The sequence below is a fragment of the Hirundo rustica genome, chromosome 1, assembly GCF_015227805.2.
Source record: "Hirundo rustica isolate bHirRus1 chromosome 1, bHirRus1.pri.v3, whole genome shotgun sequence".
In the NCBI taxonomy this organism is placed as follows: Eukaryota; Metazoa; Chordata; class Aves; order Passeriformes; family Hirundinidae; genus Hirundo; species Hirundo rustica.
Window position 1 is genome coordinate 155,957,634 of NC_053450.1, and position 24,315 is coordinate 155,981,948.

Consider the following 24,315-nt stretch of genomic DNA (forward strand, 5'->3'; position numbering starts at 1 on the left):
GTTAGCTCTCGTCTCTCATGCTGGAAATGCTGCCAGCAAATGTTTCTGTGTGCTGCCTGCCAGGTCCCTGGGGAAACGGCCTGGAAATGCAGTGCGGGAGGACCAGTGGGAGCAAGGGAAAACCACTGCTCGCCTGCTGAATTTTCTAATGGGAAAACATCTCTGCGAGGTGCTGAGCTCTGTGTCACTGCTGAAGTTGCCCCCTCCCCCTTCCCCTTGCCCCAGAATTTCCCATCCCTGATGCAGAGGAGGAGAGGCTGCAGCACTACCATGGAAAATGGAGACGTGTTTTTCAATTTGCCTCCTGCTTATCTCTGCTGTTTGGACAGAGAGGTTTAAAAAGCTGGATTTTCTGTCCCTGCAGAGTAAACAGACAGAGCCCGGCAGCACAAACTATTTCTGGCTTATCAGTGGAGGAATGCAGCAGCTGAGGCTGAGCGCGAGTGGGCCGTCAGGAAGGCCCTGAAGGGGCCCCCTCCCCACTCCGTGCTATTAGAAGTGTGAGAGCCCAGCAGGACTCAGAGGGGAGAGTTGGAGAAAAAGGCAGAAAAGGGAAAGAAAGAGGAAGAGAGAGAGTGAGAGAGGCTGAGCAGACCCTGATGGCTACAGATGAAGTTACAGGAGGGGCTCGCAAAGCTACGAAAAGCAAACTTTTTGAGTTTCTGGTCCATGGGGTGGTGAGTCGGGAAAGTTAGTGAGCTGGCTGGCTCTGAATAGAGGGATGAGTGGAAACTGGAGGTTCTGTGCTGGGCTGGATCGGCTCCTGCTGTGTGCTCCTGGGGCGCTGGTAGCTGCCTCACCAGGAGAACACTGGGGTTTGTGGAGCCCCCAGCCTATGCACTGATTCATTGATAATACAGGCTTGTGTCTGGGGGGATGTGTGCTGTGCTTTTTGCTGTGATTCTCCATGAATGGTGAATAGCATGCTTTTCAGCCTGATCATGGTGCAGAATCTGCGCTGGATCTAACCCAAATGGGCTTGTAGGACACTTTGTTCTGTAATCAAACTTGTGTTTTGAAAAACAATTCGGATGAGAGCCTGATGAAGCCTTGGGGTGCTGCCTCTGGTTCTTGTCTCCAGTCTTGGCTCATATGTATCCTCTGGCTACTTAACAGGTGACTTTCAGGGGCTTGAAGAGATTAGCTCTGCAGATCTGTAACAGTCTATGGAAACTCACCCACGAGAGAATTTCAGGGTGCCATGCTTAATTAAAGCAATCCTTCAGGTCTTTAGAAGTGTTCCAGCTTTTGTTTAAGAATCAGGTCTTCGATCTCCATTTAAGGGGAAATGCTCACCCTGTTTTGCTGCCATTGGAAACGTTCTTTAAATGACTTTAATGTCTGAGAGCAGTCACCATTTATAACATTTGGATTTCTATCATTGATACATATTGAACAGAAATAAGGCTATTAAAGAGCCCCAAGGAATGTGATACTGTGTGGATACTGATAGTCCCTGAGTGCTTCTTTCTTGAGGATCCTGGCACCTCCTGTGACACCTTTTTGAAGACATCAGGTGGGGGCTCTTTTACAGAGATCGTAGAAACGTGTGGGGCTCATGGCAGACTATTGAGTTGTCTCCATGATTCAGGCTTACTCCAGAGGTATAGGATCTTGCGTGTGTCTGTTAGATCCTGGATATGGTAGGACTGGAAGGGCCAAGAACATTGAGGTGGCACTCAGTGTTGGTGAGAGCTGTGAAGATGTGATGTGGTGCCAGTGTACAGGAGCAGGCTGTGCAAGATAGGCAGCTGTTCAGGGGTGATGGAGAGTGGGTATGAAGGTGGTAGCAGTGGTTTTGTTGTGGATGTGTGGGTTTGTCATGGTGGTCTGGATTGTGATGGTGGTATCTGAGCAGAACCAGAAGCAGCTTGGGAGGGTGGTAGATGGGATGATTTTGCCTTTTCTAAAGTTTCCCTTGGCATTTGCATGCCAGTGCTCTTCTTCCTTTAGTATCAAGAAGAGTGGCAAAAATAGTTATGTGAATTTGCTTATTCCACATCTAGCTGGCCTTCGTGTGAAAGCAGCATGCAGTGTTCTTAAGCCTGGGAAATTTTTAATTTATACTGGAATGAAAAAAAGCAGAACTCATTTCCATTACTTGTTTGGATGCCAGGAAAGTCTGCCTTTTCTGCCCTAGAAGTTTTGTTGCTAGTGGCGTCTTACTTGAATATATGCATTAGCCTGGAATATCTGTATATATCTTCCTGGTTCTTGTTGCTGAGGTTGGGGCTTCTTGGCTGTTCTGGTGCCTGAACACCTCTTGTGTCACCCTCTCCTTTCCTTCATTATCCTCTCCTTTAGTTTTTCTTTGGTGCCTGGTTTGTTCTTTCCTTTAGTTTTTTCATCATCTCAGGTTCATTTTGATCAAAACATGGGTTGGGGTAGTCACTCTTCCACTATTTAAAATTAAAAAAAAAAAACAACAAAACTTGTTTTATCTCTCCAGGCCCTGTATCCTGCCAAGTAACAGAATGTGCCATGCTAGCCATTACCTTGAGTTTACCTAGTGCTGGCTCCTCTGTTTAATTACTACCCAAAGTGTGTCAACACCTGAATTAATTCCTTGAAAAATCAAGTTGCATAGCAAACTTTAGTGGAATTTCTTGGAGTTGGATTCTGTTCTAATTTTAGAGACCAAGCTCTTCCTCAAATGACTATTTTATCTATGATAACATTATTTAATTTGGTTATTGAAAATTATTTTCTTCCCCTTCCCCCCCCCAAAAAAAAAAAAAAGTGGCGGGGGGAGAAGCAAACAGAGGTAGAATGTTGTGAGAAATCTTTTTTTGCTTTGTTGACACTTATATGAGCAGGATAATTCTGCAATACTTCCTAACGGCAGTTAGCTCTTGGATTCACTTGACCTTTCTTGAAACATACGTTCTTTTGCTAAGGTCACTTTGCCCTTTGCTCTTGTGCACCTGATCCTGCTTTTGTGCTTTTCCATACTGCCAACTTAGATGATGTCTTCTTCCTCATTTGTCCCAGGCAGAAACGATTCCCCTGAAAGGTGAAATCTCATAAAGATTAAAACTCTCAAGTAGGACACTTCATTCTCTCCTACTTGAGACCTTGATTGCAGTTGGGCTTTTAGAAAGGTTAATTTTCTTTCAGTTATTTATTTTTACTATGCTGTTACTCCTGTTCATTTTCATTTGCGTCTTGCAGATTATTTTTGTGGGAAGAATTTTTTTTTCCTTCCAAAGGCTTCATCCTGTGCTTCATCCTTTTGTTGTTGTTCCTCTCTTTTTCTAGCGTTTGTGTGGACAAATATGGCTTTTATCACCACATCTGTGTTGATTATCTTTTTATCAATGCATTTTCTGCTGTCCAGTAGTACATTTCAGGCAGTCCTTATGACATTTCTCTAGGTGTCCAGCTGTTACCTTATATTTTGTTGAACAAGTTACTAGTCTTGCTGCAAGTCATTCCTTTCCTCAGTTTCCTCTTATCCTCTGGTCCCTGCCGTAGGCCTCATTGCTGGCTGGATCCTGTAAATGAATCCTGCCTGTGTCTCCCTTCTCTGCTTTTTTCTTTGTTTCTTTCTCTTTCTTACTCAAACAGGTATCTGCCTGTTTAGTCTTGAGAAGGTCTGTGCTGCTGGTCTTGTCAAAACTCTCGTCCAGACATCTGTCCTCTTGTGATTTGACTGCAGGAACCTTCGCTTGGTGCCTTGTGCTGGCGCCCTTGGCTGTGTCATCTGCACACAAGAACCTGCTGAGAGGTTCATTTTCTTCTCCCGTTGTTCTGACCTTTTTAATCTGCTTCTGTGTCCTTTTCCTGTTCCCACTTTATCTTCCTTCCAAAGCCAATCTTCTTGCCTTTTATCCACCAGATACCCCTATAAAGGTCTATGTGCCTTTCTTAACTCTGGAGTCACAGCTGTATTTACAGTGTACTTGCTGTCAGTTCAAATCACCTTTTTCCCCATAGTGATCTTGGTCTTTGTCCTCTTTGCTATGCTTAGGAAGCTCTCTGTGGCAATATAAGTCCTTATCCATATTTATTTTCTGCTAATAGGTGTTATTTCATAGTTCCTGCTAATCTCTGCAGTTTAATATTATTTACACTCCAGGATTGCTAATTCATACAAACCTGTGTATCCCTGACGTGACTCCTTTGCTTATCCTCAGTCCTCTTTTTGTTTGGCTATCTACCTCTGAAATTTGGTCATAGGATTTTATGGTAAATGCACAAACTGTCTTATATGAAATGGCATTTACAACAGTGAAAGAAGAGCATCAGAGTGTGCCAGCATGTTAACAAATATTTAATATATATGAAAAATAACTTGTCAGTGTTAGAACAGACTAAAAAACAGGTCTGATGGGTATGGAGGTTCTATACATTGTGAGTGTAAATGAAATGTCACCATAAAGGAGAAAGGCTTGGATGTCCTGTGAGCTGCCTAGTGTCTAAGAAATAGGAACTCATGTAAACTATTAGCCTGACTGGGAAGTGGGGCAGGGAATAATGCAGAAGTAATTGTAAATCTATGGCATATACTTACAAGAATGTTTTTCTGGTTTTGGTAATCTGTATGCCTAACAAGCCAAAAGACTGGTAACTCTGAGGGCAGTAGTAGTGGGAGACCTCTGAAGGCTTCATCAGTAGAGGAATAGGGGTATTTTTGATTTTCTTTATAATACCTAAGTATAGAGACTGAATATGTAAGTTGTAAAATCTCTGTCACTGGAGGTTCTGAGGTACTGGTTAAAGAAGTAAACATCTGTCAAAGATGATGGAGATACTGGTAATACTTCTTTGAGATGAGGAAGAGCTGCAAGGCCTCAAGGACTCATATTTCAGTATATTATAAAAATTATGGAGATTTTATTAGAATGGAAAGAACTAAAGATATTTTCCCCAAATTGAATGGTGGCCTGTTTTAGTTGTAAGTGAATAAAAGTGACTGTTTCCCCCAGCCAGTCACAGGGTTGTAGAGATCACTACTGGCAATAGCAAGGTGAAAAGCATATGGCCACGTTTGAAAAACGTAGAGCTTTGCTAATGAAAAATATCCCACTAATTTTTCTTTTGTCATGCGTGTAGATACTGTCTTGTCAGAGCATAAGACAGCTAACACTGGAATGGCTAGAAAAGAGCCTCATAAACTGTTTGTTTTGGACAGTTGGTTCCACTTTGTGCCACAGAAAGTGCAGAGCTCCTGGCACCACAGAGCTCCCTGTGTGATTCTCTCTGCAAGGGCATCCTCAGGGAATGGGGCCTGGAGTGGAGGCACTGGTCTGCTGTGTGCATGTTCCCTATTGTGGTGAACAAGGAGGTATTTGGGGTGAGGAGGGCAGCCAGGAGAAATAAAGGGACCTTATGGCAAGGAATTTGATTGGGAAGGTAGTTTCAGGGGACAGCTAGAGTGAAAACCTTGTGCAGTGTTCAACTGTGTGAGCAAGCTGCTGGAAACGAGACTGAAGGTTTGTCCTTTTCTACCCATGGACTGGTTTCAGGCTGTCAGATAGAGAAAGGCTCATACATTATGAAGAAAATAAAATCGTGTTATTGCTAGTCAAGGCTTTAATTGAGATCAATGTAATTTTGTGCAATACAGGCTTGCTAAACAAATTTGAGTTGCTGATTGAGAAAACTTGAATTTGTTGATTAATGTAGCTGTATGGATAAAATGGATCTGTGAGATGTTTGAATTGCTCTTCTCTTTCTAAAAAAAGAGAAATACTGTAGGAATATGAAAATAGTTGGACTGGATCGTTTAGTTCAGTATCCCGTGTAGAACGGGGGCAGTGGAAGGCAACATGGAAGTACAGGAACAAGGCAAAACCTTAGTGATTGTTCGCACAAGTACTCTGACTTGGAGCTTGGGAGCTTTCTGACCCAAAGCTGCCCTCTGTGTAGTGCCTCTATGTGGATTTTGTTTATGGAGGTTAGTCTAATGATGTCTTCCTGAACCAGTCTAAACTTTTAGCAGTCAGTGTTTTGTATCAGGAATTTTTTCAGCTTATCTTGCATAAGGAATTATCTGATCCTGCCAACTGTTGTTCGATTATTGTAATGGTAGAGGCAAAGAGCTCTTGACCAGCTTCTTCTCTTCAGGACAGCCACCGTGCTTCAGAGCTCTGCTGTTCCTCTCCCTCCCAAAGCCATCATTTTCAAGAGGCACATTCTGGTAGTTCTTCATACAAAATCCCTTCTGTACATTAGATCACAGCAGTGGTATGATCAGATCTATTAAAGCTGATGGAACTCAAAGCTGGTCTGTAAGGTTTGTTTCAATTCCAAAGACTTTTGTGGGTGGTTTTTTTTCATTGCATCTGAAGTGCTCCACTTGAGCTTGGTGGCAGATTATTCTGAGCTGTGAACGGACGTGCATGAAGTAGAACTGAACTTCATCTCATTTTCCAGTTTACAGTTCTGTAAATGAGACGTTTTCTAAGTTAAAGACTTCTGGATTGTTGTGAACATTATATTAAAATATGTGGTACCTGGAACACTTGGACTTACAGACTGAGAGCTTTTGGGAAATGGAGGAAGGTGAATATGGCACGAAGCAAGAATTGCAATCCTGATGTTTCAGCTTACTAAGCCTCTAAAACATTCATAGACATTAAAAAGGGAACTTATGAAGTAACATCTATAATAGTAAGGAGGAGAGAACCTTGTACCAGTTTTATTTGTTATACTTCCACGAGTCCGTTTTGGAACATCACATCCAGTTGAGAAACCATTTGTGCAGTCAGAAACTTGTTGCTGTCACATAGTATCAATCTAGTCTAAATTCTTAAGAGTCAGGCACTTCTAGTTACTCATTCTTACTTACAGACAGCATCAGGTATCTCCTCTTGTTTATGTTTATGCGCTATAGAAATCATAGAAAGGTTTGGATTGAAAGGGACCTTAGAGATCATCTTATCCTACCCCTCTGCCACGGACCGGGACACCTTCCGCTATATCAGATTGCTGCAAGCTCCATCCAGCCTGGCTTTGAACATTTCCAGGGATGAGGTAGCCACAACCTGGGCCTCACAACCCTCATAAGTAAAGAATTTTTTTCTAATCTAAACCTACTGTTTGTTGGTGTAAAGCCCTTTTCTCTTGTTCTGTCACTCTAGGCCCTTGTAAACAGCCTCTCTCCATCTTTCTTGGAGACTCCTTTTTAATTAAGAAAAACGCTGTTTGTGTACTTGGTGGTGGTGGTTATTCTCAAAATCTGTCAGTGTCTCTGTTAACAAGAAGCTGGTGGCAGCTCCCCATGAGCCAGCTGTGAGAGCCTCCTGTGCGGTGCTGAGGTGGATGGAGTCTGTCAGGACAGGAGATTGCTGTAAGTGCAGCTCAGCGCTCAACTGCAATGCAGCAACTCCTGGCTCTCCCTTCAGTCTCTTTCTGAGGCCTCTTGTGGGTGGTTTTGGTTTTGCTTTAATTTTCTTGACTCTTTTACTTTCACTCGTCAGTTCTCCAGGTTATTTTCCTGTTACTGGTATGTCCAGACAGGACTCCATTTTTCTACTTCTGAGCTTTGACTGCTGTGATGTACATCCCCTGAGAAAAGACTTTGCAGCAGAAAAATGTAGAAAAGCACTGCTCTAATGCTGTCTTGTAACCGCTGTCAGACGGAAGTTCGCTTAAGGATGGCAAAGAGGACAGAGGCAGAGCTCTGTGACGGGAAGTTTAGGCAAGGAAGACAGCAGACAAGCCAAACGTGACTTTGGAAACTGGCCAGTGGAGAGCAATGAAGGGCTATGGCCTTCAGGTGTCAGGGGGGTGGTGTTCTGCTGCACAGACAGTGTGCTCAGGTTTGAACAGCTGTAGCCAGAGCAGTGATGGGCTGTGCACATGTACACAAGCAATGGGCAGAACTCTTGTGAACCAGTACACGTTCATGAAATATTGGTTGTGTGCCTTTGTGCACTGTACTGCCTTTGCCATGCTGCTGTGCCTCACCTCTGCTCTGCTCTCTGCTTCACCTTCTCAGAGCTGTGAAAGTGGTCCCTTCAACTGGGGACAGATCCTAATCTGTATATAGATACACCTTCAAGATCTCCTTCAAAATCCATAATGGTATTGGAATACTCTTTAGTATGAAGACTGTTTTTTTTAATGTCACTATTGTGAAAAATTTGATGTATTGTCCATTACTGTCTTGTGTCGCACATGTGTTTGAGAGCAAAATAAGCTCTTAGGTAAGGTGACATACTGCCTGTATGTTCGTCTTCTATAAAAGTTTAAATAAATAAAGCATTTCTTTATGTTGGGAGTCTGGTGGGCTTGCAGCAGGAAGACAGTTGCACAGTTGCCTAGTGAGTAATATTTTATCTATGAGTGATATTGGAGGTAGGAACATGAGAACAGAGGCCAAGGAAATGAGGTGGTCAATGGATGAGATCGAATGTGCTTTTGCTAGAGCTGCCTCTGTTTTCTCATGTTTGTCCTTTCTGTATGTTTCTCTATTTTAGTGCTTAACAAAGGAAACTGAAGGAAATTAAAAAACATAAGACCAAGACTGAGAGTAGATTTAACTTGCTGACCTTGTTCTTCAAGCCCAAAGTTGTCCTTTAGAGCAGCGTCAAAGTGAGCCTTCAGTTTTTTTTAATGGGCCAGTCAGTCTCCATGAGATGGCTGTGATCCAGGTCTGGGCTCTTCTGCATGACTGTCAGATGTCTCCAGCTGACTGACAGGCAGCAGCTGGCCCAGTGCTCTGCCCATTGCTGGAAGGAGGCCACAATGTGTGGCTTGATTGATAACAGATCTTAAATGCAGGCTCAAGAGAGAAGCATTTTCTGGGCCATTTCTTTCTGCTGACTCTGCTTCGGTCAGAGGGTCGGGGCGCATACACGGGAACAGGGAGCACTGTTCCCTTCCAGCTGTTCTTGGGGCTCCCAGCTCATGGCAGAAGACATTTGAGCTTTGCACAAAACCGCAGTTTTGTCTGTCTGCTGCCTGCTGCTCCCTCCAAGGCCATACCTGCCATTGCTTTCTTACATCAACGCTTACTGAATTTACCTGCTGAGATTCCTGCACTGGTGACTCCCTACCTCCTGCCTTGCTTCTCTGTCCATACCAGTTACAGCCCATATTGGTTCTTTGCTGTTCATCCATTCCTCTCCTTTCTCCAGTTTCCTTTATCGATACAAGTGTGAGGAATATCTAAGACTTGTGATGATCAGGGAGGCCACTGAACTGGGGCTTCGGGTGCTGTAGTGGGTTTGGGTGGTTAATTTGGAGATGTGGGTCCAAATTATTTTTAGAATTATGTTTTATTATAATAGATAGTTACATATTTAGAAATCACTGAAATTATGAGATGAGGATGAAATAAACTTTAAAAAGTAATTATAAATGTTGATTGTGCACTAAATATTTTCTTCCCACCTCCAGTGGACTGGCTTGCGTAACCTCAGGGGCGCATGCATCTCGCTTTTGGGGACCAGTAGTGTATTTCTCCCACGTACTTTCTCAGTCTGCAATTATTGAGCCAAGTATGTCTTCCATGTTGTTAGCATCCGTTTGGAAGAGGGTTCCACAGGCTGATACCCATGGTGTGACAAACTCACCCCTCCAGTGGTCTGTGAGCCTGACCCCTCCACTGATGGCCAGGTTTCACTACACTAGCAGGGGCAGTGAACAGTCAAAACCCAACTGTCCTCCCAGGCCGTGCATGATTCTGCAGAGCTCTGGCAAATGCCCCTTTAGATCACCTTGGATCACCTCTTTCCAGATGAAAAGTCACAATATATTTGCCTTTACTTCCATGGATGGAGTTCCATATGTTAAGAAGTTCTGTGCCATTCATTGTCCTTGTTTTAGCTCTGCTCTGCCATCACTGAGCTGCAGGAGCCAGAGCTGTGTACAGACCTTCACTTGTGGACACACCATGGCTATGGCACACTGATATCTTCTGTTCCCTCCACTCTTAATTCTTTTCGAGTTTTTTTGACCTCTAGTAACCAGTTGAACTGATACTTTTCTGGAAATGTCTGTTTAAACAAGATCTTGGTTCTGCTGGACAGCAAGAAGCTTAGGACCCATTGATTTGTCTGTGATTCTTAGATTGTTTTTTCTCCTTTTGTATTGAACTACATTTGCATCTTCCTTTTTAAGTGTTCATTCTGTCTCATAAAGTCCTGAAGTTCTTTAAGCTGGCCTTCATCCTTCCAGCATGAATAACTTGGCATTACCAGCAAACTTTTTCACTTCCTTGCTTTTTTCCTGGTTTTTTTGGTTCTTTTTTTCCCCAGGTTCCTTGAAAAGGAGAAGTCTCAGCAGAATTTTACATGTGCCTTTCTTTTATTTTCAGAACCAATTACTTTTGCCTCATTTCTATCCTTTAACCAATTGTTTGTCTGGAATGGATGTCATTGCCTCTTGGTTTCCTTAAAAGACTTTGTGAAGGGACTTGGCTTTCAAAGTACTTTTGGTGTACGGTTATTCTTATTCTCATCCTGCTTCAAACACCTAGAGAGCGTGTGTGTCTGTATTTTTTCATATGTGTGGACATAAAAATATTGATAATTCTCAGTAGGAGATTAAGCTCATCTCTCTGTTTTGAGTTGCATTTTACAGGCAGTAATTATTTTACTGGTGGTTTTCCTTGATGAGTATAAACTTTTGGAATTCAGAATTGGGTTTACAGTGTGTCTTGTGCAACATTAAGCTTGTGATTTGAACCACTGTCTCTCTCAAGAGCATGCAGGAGTCAACATAAATGCCAGGGTGTTAGAATGCCTACAGGGTCTGCTGACACACTACCATATCCTTTTTTTATTTTTTTTTTTAAAAGCTTGATCAGAGACATGATCTTTTTCTTAAAAGATTCGTGTTGCGTTATGATCTTACACTGGTCTCTGGTGCAGGCGAACTAGAAGGCTCTTAATGGAAAATGTTTATCCTGGTGTTTTGCCTGTGCTGGTTTCTGTCTCGCAGCTGATCAGAGCCGCCTGCTCGGCAGTGCAGTGAGTGCAGTGGGAGCATACTCACGGCTCTGAGCAGCACGTGAGCTGTGCCAGTTTGGACTGCGTGTTGCTGCCATGGGGTGTTCTCTTCAGGCTGAAGGTAGAGCTTCCACCTGTAACCTGGTCTGGATCTGCTGCTGACCACTGAGTGTTTTCCCAAGCCTGGTATCTTGTCTCCCTGTTTCCTGTCTGTTTTATCCCTGAATGCCTCTCCATGACATCCAAGATACACCAGTCACAGAGCTTGTGTGCGTTGTGTTGCTGCTTAGTGCTTATCAGGATGGTCAAAACGGGGAATCTGGTGAGGCGAGTGTCGCATGATGTACAAATGTCTTGGCAGCTGCAGAAACAGGAACCAAACTGGCTTTTCTTTCTGTTTGGCTTTTCCTCCAGCGCCCTGGGATGCCATCAGGAGCTCGAATGCCCCATCAGGGGGCTCCAATGGGTCCTCCAGGCGCCCCATACGTCGGAAGCCCCTCTGTGCGACCTGGGATGCCCCAGACTGTGATGGAAACAACAAGAAAACGCACTGCACCACAGCAGGTCCAACAGCAGCAGGTGCAGCAGCAGGTGCAACAGCAGCAGCAAGCCACTCAGAACCGAGCTAGGAGGTGAGTGTTCTGGAAAGAAAACACAGGAGGGCAATTTGAGGAAGCAAAGATGATTTCTGTTTAGCAGTAGGTAAGACCTTTAAGATAAAATGAGACAGAATAGGAGATTTATGTATTGTCAGATTTTTAAGCAGGAAAAACATTGGTAAATTTTACTTTTTTTTTTGTTTGTGAATGGTCTTGAACAAACCGACCTTTAATAATATCTCGTTTTGAAGTTACTCTGCTCTTACTTTGCAGGTTTGTCAGGCCATAAATCTGTTGAGTATGTTTAGATTTTGGAATTAATGAACAGGTCCCTTTTAATGTAGTACAATTATTGTACTATTTGTTGCATGATCTGTATAATTGCTCTGATTTCTGAATGGCTAGCATAGTAGTTTGTAAATGACACAAGTGGAAAAAACGTTGGTTTGTCACATGAATACCTGTACTCTGGTCATAAAATTTGCTGTTGTCCCAAGTGTTTTTACATATAAGGTAAATATGCACAGGAAGTAATTTCATAAAATTAGAGGGATTTCTATAAGGAACTTTCTTTTTGAAATATGCCCACCTTGTACATTGCTGAATGCATTCTCTCTTAAATAAGTTAACTAATTTCTTTTTGCAGCGTATTAGACCTCATCAGTCTTGGGTGTTGAGTATGATCCACACACACATAGGGTGCAGTCATATGTGTGGGCTACCTTTTGCAAAATCATTGTTGATGTATATACAGCTTCAGGCATGTTCTGGTGGTGTGAAGGAATCCAGCTGTAGGTAAAACATGACTCTCTAAGCTCAGTTCTTCAGGAGCCCTGCTCTGTCCAAGTTATATACCTTGGATCAGCAAGCCACATTTGGGAATGCTTGCGTCTGGGATGCTTCTGGAAAGGACACTGATCTTGAGAGTATTAATACATTACAACTGAAAAAGGTTGAACACAGAAGGAATGTGTGTGAGTGCAGCAGCTCAGCACAATCAGTGTATGTGCATCTTGGAGGCCTTGCCCAACACTAGCGAAAATGCACATTCTATAGCACCTCCCTGGAGGTTCTCCAGGAAACTGCACAAAATAATGCCTAGCCTTCAGGTACTAGGGTGGATATAACCTGAAAAATTGCCCCTGCTGGATAATTAAGGTAAACTTTAGTCACTAACTAGTTTCCAGGGAGCATTAAAGGACAGTTTTTGAGTATTTGCTAAAAGTTGGTGGCCTGATTCACAGAAAAAACTTCCCTTCCCCTGTTCTTAACTTCAGGGTTTCTAGTTTGGGACCCAGCAGTGATCTCTACTGCCCTGAGCCCAGTTCACACCAGTGCTCTCTAGGTACTCAGAGAGTTTTTGTGTTTCTTGTGCTGTGCCTTTCCTTCAGATAATGTGGTGAATGTTTTCCCTTTTTTCATTTCCATGTCATTCTCCCTGTCATTTCTCATTCCGTTTTTTCAGACACACTTTTCTGGCACCTTGGGTCCAGTTCTGGGAGTAAATGATTTCCATGTTTTCTAGCATGGGCCAAGAAAGTTGCACTTATCCTTTCTTGGCAGGTTTGGTGGGGACAAAAATCTCATTTCTGTAACAGACTATTGAAGAACTGTTTGAGATTCAAATTGTTTGGGGATGTTGCTTTGGTTTTTTTTCCTTGCTTTTTATTTGCATGCCATTGTTGCAGGTACATGCATATCCCATTTGGGAGGCTGGGGCTTGCTCAGCCTTTACTTCCAGATTCTGTGAAGTGTTTCAGTGCAGATTTGATTTTGTGAGCTATGGAAGGTGTTGGAGTTTCACACTATGTAACATTCCATTCTCATTATTCCCACACTTTTTTAAAGGGACATTGTTCACCTATTAACTTGGGTGTAACTGAATTTTCTGCCCTCTGCACCTCTGGGCACAAAGAGTTCCTCCACCTTGGCTTATGTGGGATGGGGAAGAGTCTTAAGAATCTTATTTCAGCCCTGGCTTATTATTAACAAACATAGGAAGAGAATATGCCACACCAATGTGCATGGAAACAGCTTTTATGTGGACATAGCTGATGAAAGACTTCCAGTGTGAAGACAGTAAGGAGGGTTTGTCCTTGTGACATGGCAGAGTGGCAGCAGGTGGTTTGCTTTCTCCCATTTGTCTGTCACAGATGGAGTGGTTCATCTCCTGATTAAGATAAAGGCCTCACAATTTAAAGAGATGAAGAATAGGACCTGAATTCCCTCTCGGCCTTGTTAGAGAAAGCTGGGTGACAGGTTTGGTGGGCATGAGCTGTTCTTAGAATCTGAAGGCAGTCTTCCTGACCAGTACCATTTCTCAGGCACATACACATTTGTGTTTATGTAAATGAGTGCAAATGTGTTTTTAAAAGCATAGCTATAGAAATGTGCCTATGTATGGGTATGGACACGGTATGTATACATGCTGCAGGCACACATACATCTTCCCACACGTGTGTTCATAAAGATGAAGAAATATGGAAATGTAAGGTCTTCTACCTTTGTCCATCGCTCATGCAAATGTGTTACAGTAAAACAAGTGTGTATGTACATAAGGAAGGAAGAGTGTACATATGTGTGTGTTTTCATACATCATAGGAAATACACACATCTATATGTATGTTCTTTAGCACTTAGTTTTGGGCATGTTGAATAAATGCGTGCTGTCTGTTTGAACAAGTTGACGTGCCATTTGCAGGCACTCAGCCACTCAGGTGTGCACACGCATAAGTGTGTCTGTGCACGCCACACTTGAGACTGTCCTCTGCACGCTCGTCTGTACCTAGAAGCAGTGTGTGCACTTGCACTTGCATACACTGCCGCTCTGCACCACGGAAGATGCTGTGATCAAAGAACTTACAGACTTCTTTCCAGGATGCATAACAGACAGCCCTGATTTGTTCTTACCTAAATGCCTCCCCAGGCTGCTGAGAGAAGGGGTACGAGGTCCTGGGCATGGGTGAGACTCTTTTGCTGATGCGTGCACAGCTGTGCACTAGCATGTGGAGATGTCAGGATAATTTAGCAGGTGGCCTCGTTACTCCTAGATCTGTCACCATGGTAACGTGTTTTTTTCTTTAAAAAATGTACAGTGCCAAGAGGAGGAAGATGGCTGACAAAATTCTCCCTCAGAGGGTGAGTCGCTTTCATTTCCTATTCCCTTCACAATCAGTTCAGCATCTTACTGTAATTAGAGGAATTCTAGAAAATTCTTTCACTTTTTGTTTAAAAATCTAATTAAAAAGTAAGTAGTCAGTGGGTGAAAGTCTGGAGAGCCAGGCTGGGGCTGGGCTGGGGGCTGGGAGCGTGGAGCAGCCCGGCCTGCGCGGCCTCGTGCCTGGGTTAGCCGAGCCAGCACTGCCGCTTGCTGGAGGGACCGTGGTGCTGGGCTGCCAGACGACAGCTCGGCACTGAGGCCCTCGGGTCTCCAGAATGCTTTTGATCCTTTTTTGAGGCTGGCCAAAACCTGGTCCAGAGTGTGGCTGTACCTGCGGGGGTGGGTTCATACTCAGGTCTCTGGCCCGGTAGAGCTGCCAGGTTGTGATTTTTGTGGTTGTGTCACTATAAGGCTGAAGTGCAACCGTGTAAACAGCGGAGTCCAAGGGGTCTGTATTGTCTGGAGAGTTACTAATTCTCTTATCCCTGGGGATACTTTTAGCTTTTGGTGTCTGCCTATGTTTGATTCTCAATGCTTACATCTTTTACTTCCTTTCTAAACACTGGATTTTCTCTCTGCTCTCCTCTCTCATTATTCCCATACTTTTTCTTTCCTTTACCCTCTTCAGTACAGTTCCCAAGAACCTGCTTGGTCCCTAAAGGCTTCAAAACACACAGCACACACCCTTGTCACATCCTAGTCTCAGTTGGTTTGACTGCTGGTGCTTTTTCTGGGCTCAGAATCCCTTGGACAGGCGTGTCCTTTTCCTCCATATCTTTTCAAAGTTTTCAAGCTCCACTGCTAGTGTGAGCCTAAACTTGCTGGCAGGCTCCAAAATAACTTCTGTGACATTTCACAGGTGCCTACTACCAGTCATCCAAAGAGGTGAGCCCACTTTGGTGCTCCTGATGTTATACTATCACTTCTTCTCTGGTTATTCCTGCCACTTGCAGAAAGCACAGCCTCTCATATGTAAGCCATTAGATCTCTCATGTTGCTCTCTTGAAAGGACTAAGCTACCATTAAACCCTGTCCTTTGAACTACTTGCAGCCTCCCTGGTAATTGTGTTGAAGCCTCATTCCTGCTCTGCTGTTGATCTGTACTTTTTTTAACAATGAAAGCTAAGTTTCTTGTACTGTCAGTTTTGTCTGTCCCACACAAACTGTTTTCACAATGACGCATCCTGTATAGTGAGGCTGTTGCTGGAAATATAAGTCAATTTAAAGATGCTTTTAGGTTTGGGTGTTTTTTTTTTTTGTTTTGGGTTGGTTGGTTGGTTGTGGGAGTGTTTTTATTTTTGGTTTTTATTTTGCCTGTTGCCTTTATAAGATTAAAAGGTATGAGGGGTAATCAAACTTTTTTGCCAGCAGAAGACCACTGACTCTGTTTGCCAAGTCCATGATAATTCTTTAATAGGTAAAGTCTTACATAGATGTGTCAAAAACCTTTACAGGTGCTTTCAGAACCACGCTGTCACCAAATATTCTTGCTTTTCGGTATCTTTGTTGCTACCAGCTAATAGTTTTAACTGATGGAGTAATAAGGCACTTGCTAGAGGTCTTTTCTGCACCGGGGTTTTTATCAGTGCAGCTGCAGCGCTGGTATCAATGATGTTACCTCTGTGCGGATTAAGGAACTCTGTTAGGCTGCAGTTTGTGTGTCAGAAATCCCTTACACCATCTGTGGGATGAAGAAATGCTGTGCACATCTTTGTCCTGTAAGGTGGAGGATTTGCACTGGTGCCTGTGGAATGCATGTGAAACACAGGGTAAAACTTCAGCTTTCTGGACGTACCTCTGAAGTGTTTTCCAACAAGTCAGCATCTGTTACCCACAGACTTTTTGCAGGCTCTTGCTTATGTTTTCTGGGAACTTTGAAGGGGAGAGGGGAAGATATTAAATACATTTGACTCTTGAAATTGATCTTATGTAGTAGTGGGAAAGGTGGTGGGTTCTCAGTATTCCTCACTACGATAATGACACAGGCAGTTGGCACAGGTAAACTCTTGTTGGATTTCCAGGCTCTCTAGTCAAGCCTGTGCCATAGTACTGGTGCATAGTGCTGATTGGATAGGATCCCTGAGCCACTCCAGGTCAACTCTTTGAGAAGAATTTAATTTCACAGGAATATAATTGCTTGAAAAGTTCAACCCAGCAAAGTATTGCACATAGGAAGATTGGATTAGGGAACTGCATGGGACATCCTGGCACTTTCAGTCTGGTTCCTTCTGTCATGGAAGCCATAACACAACTGCCACTTCAAGACTAGTTAGGTTCCTTACTTGAGACATACTTTTGATCTGGCAACTTGTTTGTTTTGTTGGTTTTTTTTTTAATTTTGCTAGGCTCGGCAAGGGAAGTGCATTTAGTTTGCCAAATTAGAGAGGTTCCCCTCTGGAAATCCTCTTAGTCATTTGTTTTTTTCTGATCCAGGGTGAATTAATGTCTTTCAAACCTTGTTAAATCTACCTCTCAAGAAACCAGAACTTTACATAGTATTACAGATTGCCAGTATTGCCAGTGCTGTATCACTCCTGTATTTTTAACTGTATTGGAAATAGCACTGCAAATTGGAATTGCTGTGCTTTTTTTTTCCTAAATGGCCTTTCCACATTGATACAGCCTCTGGTCATTCTGTGATTGGCTAATACAGTATTTCTGCTTTCTGTCATATGCAGCTGTTGAATTCCCATATTAGAGCAGGATTTAGACTCTGAGGCATGATCCTGGGCTGTATGTAATGCTGTATTTCATCCCATCTCCATTATACAGTTCTGAGCTTCCTTACATTCTCTATACTATCCTCTGCCTTGCAATGACAGTGACACCCAAATTTATCATTACTAAGTTTTCTTAGCATACTTCTCCTTTTTTCCTATGCCAGGTCTTCTTCCAACTCCCATTTTTCAGTCTTAAGGAGTGGTTCCCTTTATGACTGTATGTCAAATGCTTGCTTAAATGCAAGTTGATTGTATTGACTGCATATCTTTTGTCTAAAATGCAATTTTAATGAACACAAGGACTTGGTTACACTCACATTGACATACTGTATCATTACAAGGCATAGTATTTTTTATAGTGTATTTAACATTAACTCCCGTTCTGTCCAGCAGGTTCTTTCCTGCCCTATTTTCCTCACTTCTGGATCTTTCTCTTGTTCACACTTGTCTGTCGCTGAAACCCTCATTCAGTTTTGGAGAAGTTCACAGGCATCTTCATTCATAGCTGGAGACCTCAATCATTGGAGCTGACGTTGCTCTTGTGACCCAAATTTAGCAGTTGTGCCTCAATTTTGACCACAAACTGTCCATAGGGACACATGACTGTTCCTCAGATTGTACCTCCTTCTCCAGGCTTTGCCTCCACATTGCTTCTGGTCAGTGTTATTTTCTCTTAGTATTGAGTCATTACATTTTTTCCCAAGGACCTGTGAATGTGATCCACCATTTGGTTTCTTTGGTTTCCTTGCCTATCCATTTCAATGCAAGAATCTCAGCTGAAAACCATTCTGGCGGCATAGCTGTGCTTGGCTCTGCTTTTTCTTTTTTAACTTGCTGAGTGGAGTGTAACTTTGAAACAGCAAACTGCCTCTCCTTCAGTGGCATGCTTGTCTCTTAGTATTAGCTGCGGCTCTTCTCACTCAGCCCCAAATTCCTGGATACTTTTTGTCTAGCTGTGCTGACAGGTTTTTGTGTACCTGTCCCTCTCCTTTTCATCTTCTCTACTTCATTTTCCTTTACACAAATATTTAGTCAATTTTGCTGCTGCTGTTCACTGACCACCATGTGGAATTCTCTGCACAGATCCCATGCCATAATAGCTGTCCTGCTGTGGTTTGGTCACTGCATGGCTGTTGTCCACCCCTTTCTCCATCTGAGTCAACCAGAGGTGAGGAACACCTGAATCTGCCATTCACTTGTAAGAAAGAAGAGGTTAGGGGTGTGATAATCAGTGGTAGCCTTAGATATAGCAACTGTGAAATAAAGATGTTCAAAATCCTGCAGGGGATGAGCAAGGACAATAGTCAGGTATAAACCATGGACTTTAGACAAGCAGAGTTTGGCTTATTCGGGGAACTGGTAGGTGCGATTCCTTGAGAAGCAGCTCTGAAGGGCAAAGTAGCTCAGAGAAGCTGGGTGGTCTGTAAGGACCTTTAAGAGCAGCCTATTTTAAATGCCAGAAAATGAGCAGATTTATGAGGGAGCCCAGAACAGTGGTGGTCCCAACATCAAAAAGGGCAATGTACAAGAAGTGAAGCAGGGACAGGCTACAAAGGAGCAGTATAGAAACATTTCCTGGGCATGCGGGGAATGGTATCAGTAAAGTCAAAGCTCAGCTGTAGTTGTGATCTTCAAGGGGGACATCAAGGACAAGAAAAGCTTCTACTATTGCACTAGTAATAAAGGCTGACCAAGAAAAATGGATGCCCCATGCTGAGTGGGCTGGGTGATCCAGTGATGACAGAGACAGTAAGTCTGAATCGCTCAAAGCCTTCTTTGTTCAGTCTGCACTAATGATGCTTCCCATGCCCTGTGATCAGTGAACCCATCCAAGAGGAGCAGCTGACAGTGGATGGGGATAGGGCCAGGGATTAGTTAAGGAGACTTGACTCGTACAACTCCATGATACCCAACAGGCTGCACCTGAGGGGCCTGAGGGAACTGGCTAATGTCCTTTCAAGGCTGCTGTCTCGTACATAATAGCCTTGTATTCAGGGTGGGGCATTTTGGTCTAAATGGCCTGACAACCATCTGTTTGGATGATGAGGCTGGGAAGGTGACTAACGGTTGCACTTGGCCATGAAGATACTGACATCAGAGTACTGCAGGGATGTGTCATAGCAGCTGTTCAGTCCAGCATCCTTGCCACTGGAGGAGGCAGTGCGATGCTTGCTTATAAAATCTACAGATGACAGCAGTCACTGGGTGGGGAAGCCAGTTGATATGCTTGTGGACATGCTGGAGGAATGAACCAATAAGAACTTTATGAAAGTCAGCTAAGTCAAATGTTCTTCCTTGGGGAAGAGGAGGGCTGCCTGCCTGGGAAGCAGCACTCCTGGAAAGGCCCTGGAGACACTGGTGGACAGTGAGCTGAGTGTGAGCAGGAGGTATGCCTTGTCAGCAAAGATGACTAACAGCGTCCAGAGCTCTGTGGCTGGGAGCACAGCCAAGAGATTGAGGGACTTGATTACCCTTCTTTGCTCAGTGCTCATTAGCTCAGTGCTAGAGGGCTGTGTCCAGTTTTGGGATCCTGAAATCAAGAAAAACATTGGCAAACTGGACTGAGGTCAGTGGATAATTGTCAGGTTGATTGACTGGATCAGCATACGAAGAAGGATTGAGACAACTGGCCTTGTTCAGCCTGAAGGAAGGCTCTGAGGGGACCTAACAACAGCAGTGGCTTGTCACCTCCTAAGAGAGGAGGACCAAGGACATGGATTGCTTTTGCCATTTTACTGGACCATGTTACTGGCCTTGTGGTAGTGAATCAGAAATCCTCCTCAAACCATGCTCTCTTAGGGGTCACAGGGTGGTTATGATTTATAAGGTGTGTCAGCCCTTAGCTGTCTTTCTTTGACCACCATTGAAGCCTCAGTGGTAGAGACACTTTTGACAATAGGCTATTGGCTAAAGTTTCTTAGCAGGGAAACTGTCCAGTAGCTGCCAAGTCAGACTTCAGTTACTGCCACTTAAGATACAAAAAGTCTGCTTCTCAACAATACCTTTGAAATGTGTGGGTTATGTCCATCTGCCATAGGTAGTAAAAAATGGCTGAGGATCAAATTGAGCTTGTCAGACTTGGGGAAGTAAGAGGTCTTGGATTTTGTTACCTTTCTCAAAGACAGGAATTCTAGGGTAGCCTAATGCTAAAGAAGCTGCCAAATCTCTATTTATTAGTGATTTTTTTTTTTTTTTAATCAAGATTGCTGACACTGTTTTGTTTGTCCTGCTTAGGCAGTGAAGAATGCAGCTCCAATTGCCTAAAATACATCAAATTTTATTTATTGGGTTTTTTCCGGGAACTAGGAGGTGCACAACAATAGGACCTGTGAAAGTTGTGCAGGCCAGCTGTTGTACAAAACAAGTTCAAATCACATCAGCTTGCTTAGGACCTTGACCAGACTCGTTCTCAATATCTCCAGACAAGGATGGACACTCCAGAGCATTTTTTGACAGCCTGTTCCAGGGTTTTAATACCATCATGTGTTTTGTTTTTGTCATGATTTTTTACAAACCAGTTCCTTATAGGGAGTGAATTGCCCATGCTGCAGTGAGTTTCTGTTGCCTCTCTCGCTAATCTCACACACCTCCAAGGGGAGGCTGGCCCCATCTGTGCTTCTCCAGTCCCATATGGCCATCTCACCCTCCCAGGCGATCTCCTTTTCCCTTTTCTTCTCCAGGCTGGAGAAGCTCTTGCAGTTTCTTTCAGGAGGTCTATGCTCCAGCCCCCAACATCCTGCTGAGCCCCTGGAGGTCTCGCTCCAGAGTGTCACATCTTTGTGGTCCTGTGCCCACCAGTCCAGATCCAGTTTCACCAGCGTGGCGTAGTGAGGAAGAGCCTCTTTCTTGGGCTTGATGGCAACACCGGTGCTCATACAGCCCCTTTTGCAGCTGACCTTTGCTATGGCTGCCTCACCCCACAGACTCCTTCTGCACTTGTTGTCTGTCCATCGGGGCACCCAAGTCCTCTCCTGCCAACCTGTTTTCTACTCCGCCGATGCCCACCTGTCCCCCTGCACGGTGTCATTCTGTCCCAGCAGCAGAGCTTTTCCTGTGCTGAACTTTACTGTGCTGAAGGGCTGTCCTGTTTCTGCGGCCTGTCTGGGTCCCTCGGCACAGCTCTGCTGCCCTGACTGTCCCTGGGAGGCCTGAGGACAGGACTCAGCTAGGAGCAATGGAGCCAAAGACAACGTGGAGCCTTCTCTGTGGTTTTCGACGTGAGCAGCAGAATCAGACCCAGACTTGGGTTTTTCCTTAGCTTTCCTTCTGTTGCTGAACTAATTGCAGAAGGCTCCCTCATTGCTTTCCCCAGTCTGCTGACCGCTGTTGTTGCCTTCCAAGCTGTCATACTGGGACAACCATAGAAGCTATCAAAAGACGTTGTTCGTATCCCAGAATTTGTAGTGTTGCAGCTTTTCCTTGGTTTCTGATTCTGTCTCACAGGCCTTGCACATCCATTTACAGGAGGTGTGGTGGGGCCCCATGTTGTGCTGCTTCTACAAGAAAATTGTGACATACTCTCCCATTATGCCATTCCTTCCACATTGTCCTCACTGCTCCCACTTGCAAGTTGGCCTTTTTTTTTTGTCACCATTGACAAAAGATGTTTGGAAATCAAGGATAAAAATACATAATTTAGTAATAATGGCTTTTTACTAATCTTTAAAAGTTTGAAACCTTTGAATTATCATAATAGAAAGGTAACTCCAGCCTCATGAAAGACACCGTCTTACTAATGTTAACAATTACTATTAACATTAGTAAGACGGTGACATAGTAATCTCTTCCAGTTATCCATGGAATTCCAAGATAAAGTATAACTATATATGCTTCAAAACCTTGGCTGATGAGGTGCTGCTTCTGATAGGTGTTTTCCGGAGTTTCTTCAGCTAGGTAAAGGCCAGAATGGAGAATTTAAGTATTGAAATACTCTTTTCTCATTTATAGTTAGAACTTCAGTAGAAGAGTGTAGACCTGCATGGAGCTATGAACTTTTCAGTTAGGGCAAACCATGACAGAGAAGGAATTAGACAGGCTGCACAGATCATTATAACATATGCACTATCATGCCTCCAAAACATTATTCCATTGGTAGGGTGAGGAAGCAAAAGACCATGAGAGCTGCCAAAACTGGCCTGAGCGAGCCTTTGATATAGCCCAGAATCCCATCTTTGCTGTGACCATAACACATCCCTAGAAAAGAATACAAACACAGCAAGTACAATTCTTCTCTCAAACACTCTCCCAGTCTCTGTCCAGTTGCAGTTCAAGGAATTAGATACAGTTTTGTCTTTGGCTGATTTTAAAGTGTTTGTACTTTTTTTAGCATCTTATAATATTTAACATCCAGTTTGGCTATAGGAATGAAATAGGAAATAGCCCTTTCACGTTCATGTGATAAAAGATGTAAAAATGCAGAATAAAAATATTTGTTGACAGTTTCTGCTGTTTCTAGAAACTTCCTAGAATTTTCATTCGATCCTGGCTCTAGTACCCATTGAACCAGCTGGAAAGGCTGTATCACCTGTGTTGAATAGGCTGTATCTTAAGGACTCTGTAGGCCTCTCCTTGCTTCACCCTGTGCCTGGAGGGTTCACGAACTGACTCTGATGGAACTTGGCATTAAAGGTCTGAAACTACTTTATTGGTCCAGAATTTTTAATTGACTGCAGTACACCATGATTAATTTCTTCAGGCAAGGAACTGAGGAATCTTTTCCTCTGTGCAGAATGGGAAAAAAAACATTGGGGTGTTTTCTTGTGTCCAAAGATTTGCACTCACTGCCTTGCTGCCCTTACTGTGTCAATCCCTTGATGTTTCCAGGGTAATGCTTGCTCTTTGTGCTCATGATTCTTTTATTATTCTGCTAAGACGAACATTTTGAGGAAGCATATAAGTAATTAAAAATATAATGGTTCGGCTAAAACTGGACATAGTTTCTGCTCTGTGGTTTCTGCTTTTCTGAAGTATCAGTCTTGTTGTAAGTAGAGCAGGTATTCTGCCATCTCAAAACAAACAGAGTAGGTTGAAAGAGATATTTATTTGATAATCAGCCTAAATACAGCAGGGAGAAATTGTTCGTCTTCAGGCCAGAAAAGAAAATTATAAAGGAAGAGGTAATAAAAGCCTGTAAAACATATGACAAAGATGCCTAGGGAATGCCTGCCCACTGCTGCTCCAGCAGTGCAGGGAAATGGCATCAAGTGAAACTGTCTTGTGGCAGGTTCCAAATGAGCAAAAGGAGCTTCTTCCTCCCACATTGCCTGGTGAGGTTCTGGAACGCTCTGCCTTGGGCTATTGCTGCTAAAAGGCAGCAGCTTTGAAACCTTATCAGGGATACAATAATACTGAGAGAGCCAGCTGTTGGCATGACCTCGTGCAATAGTTCTCATGTCCTTGCAGAACACAGGGAACAGGTGTATGCCTAGTGTCTCTCACATAGGTGTTTGTGCCTTACACCAGATATAAACTGTAATTGCAACTGTAACTAATTGTGATTCTAAAGCAAAACAGGAATACCAATTCACTTTTAATTCCTATGGAAATATTATAATGGTTAAATATTTTAGATAAATAAGTGAAAGCTAGAGTGAGTATTGTAGAAATAGAGAAGGTTGTCTAGTAGATATATTTTAATTAGTTACAGTACCTTTTTTTAATGGTTTTCCTGCAAGAGTTATTCCAAATTAAGAACCAACATTTTCATTTAGGGGTGTACTTACCCATTTCTAAGCTCTGTTCATTATGTCTTCGTTCCAACCTACATCAGATCCCCTCCTCCGCTAACTTCCTTGTAAAAGAGAAAATGAAAAAGGGGTTTTATCGATAGAACTAATGTAGTTAACTAATGTATTAGAATACCAATAAAAGCTGGCAGGATCATAAGTTGACACCTGACATCTGGTCATGTTGAAACTTTGATGTGAAGGTCAGTT

At 43.3% G+C, this 24,315-nt stretch overlaps 1 protein-coding gene across 11 annotated transcripts in view; it reads left to right on the plus strand.

Moving 5' to 3' along the window:
• Nucleotides 1-24,315, plus strand: part of SMARCD3 (SWI/SNF related, matrix associated, actin dependent regulator of chromatin, subfamily d, member 3) — a 76,536-nt gene that overhangs the window by 22,965 nt on the left and 29,256 nt on the right. For 8 of the 11 annotated variants that reach the window (XM_040077911.2, XM_058423020.1, XM_040077921.2 and 5 more), the window contains 2 exons: nt 11,316-11,533; nt 14,596-14,638. In XM_040077911.2, coding sequence (XP_039933845.1) covers nt 11,325-11,533; nt 14,596-14,638 — 252 coding nt within the window. In that variant the 5' untranslated portion in view covers nt 11,316-11,324. Of the gene's footprint in view, nt 1-426; nt 678-1,399; nt 1,517-6,291; nt 7,012-11,315; nt 11,534-14,595; nt 14,639-24,315 lie in introns of those variants that run through there. The other 3 variants (XM_040077948.2, XM_040077882.2, XM_040077957.2) reach the window with 3 other exon arrangements.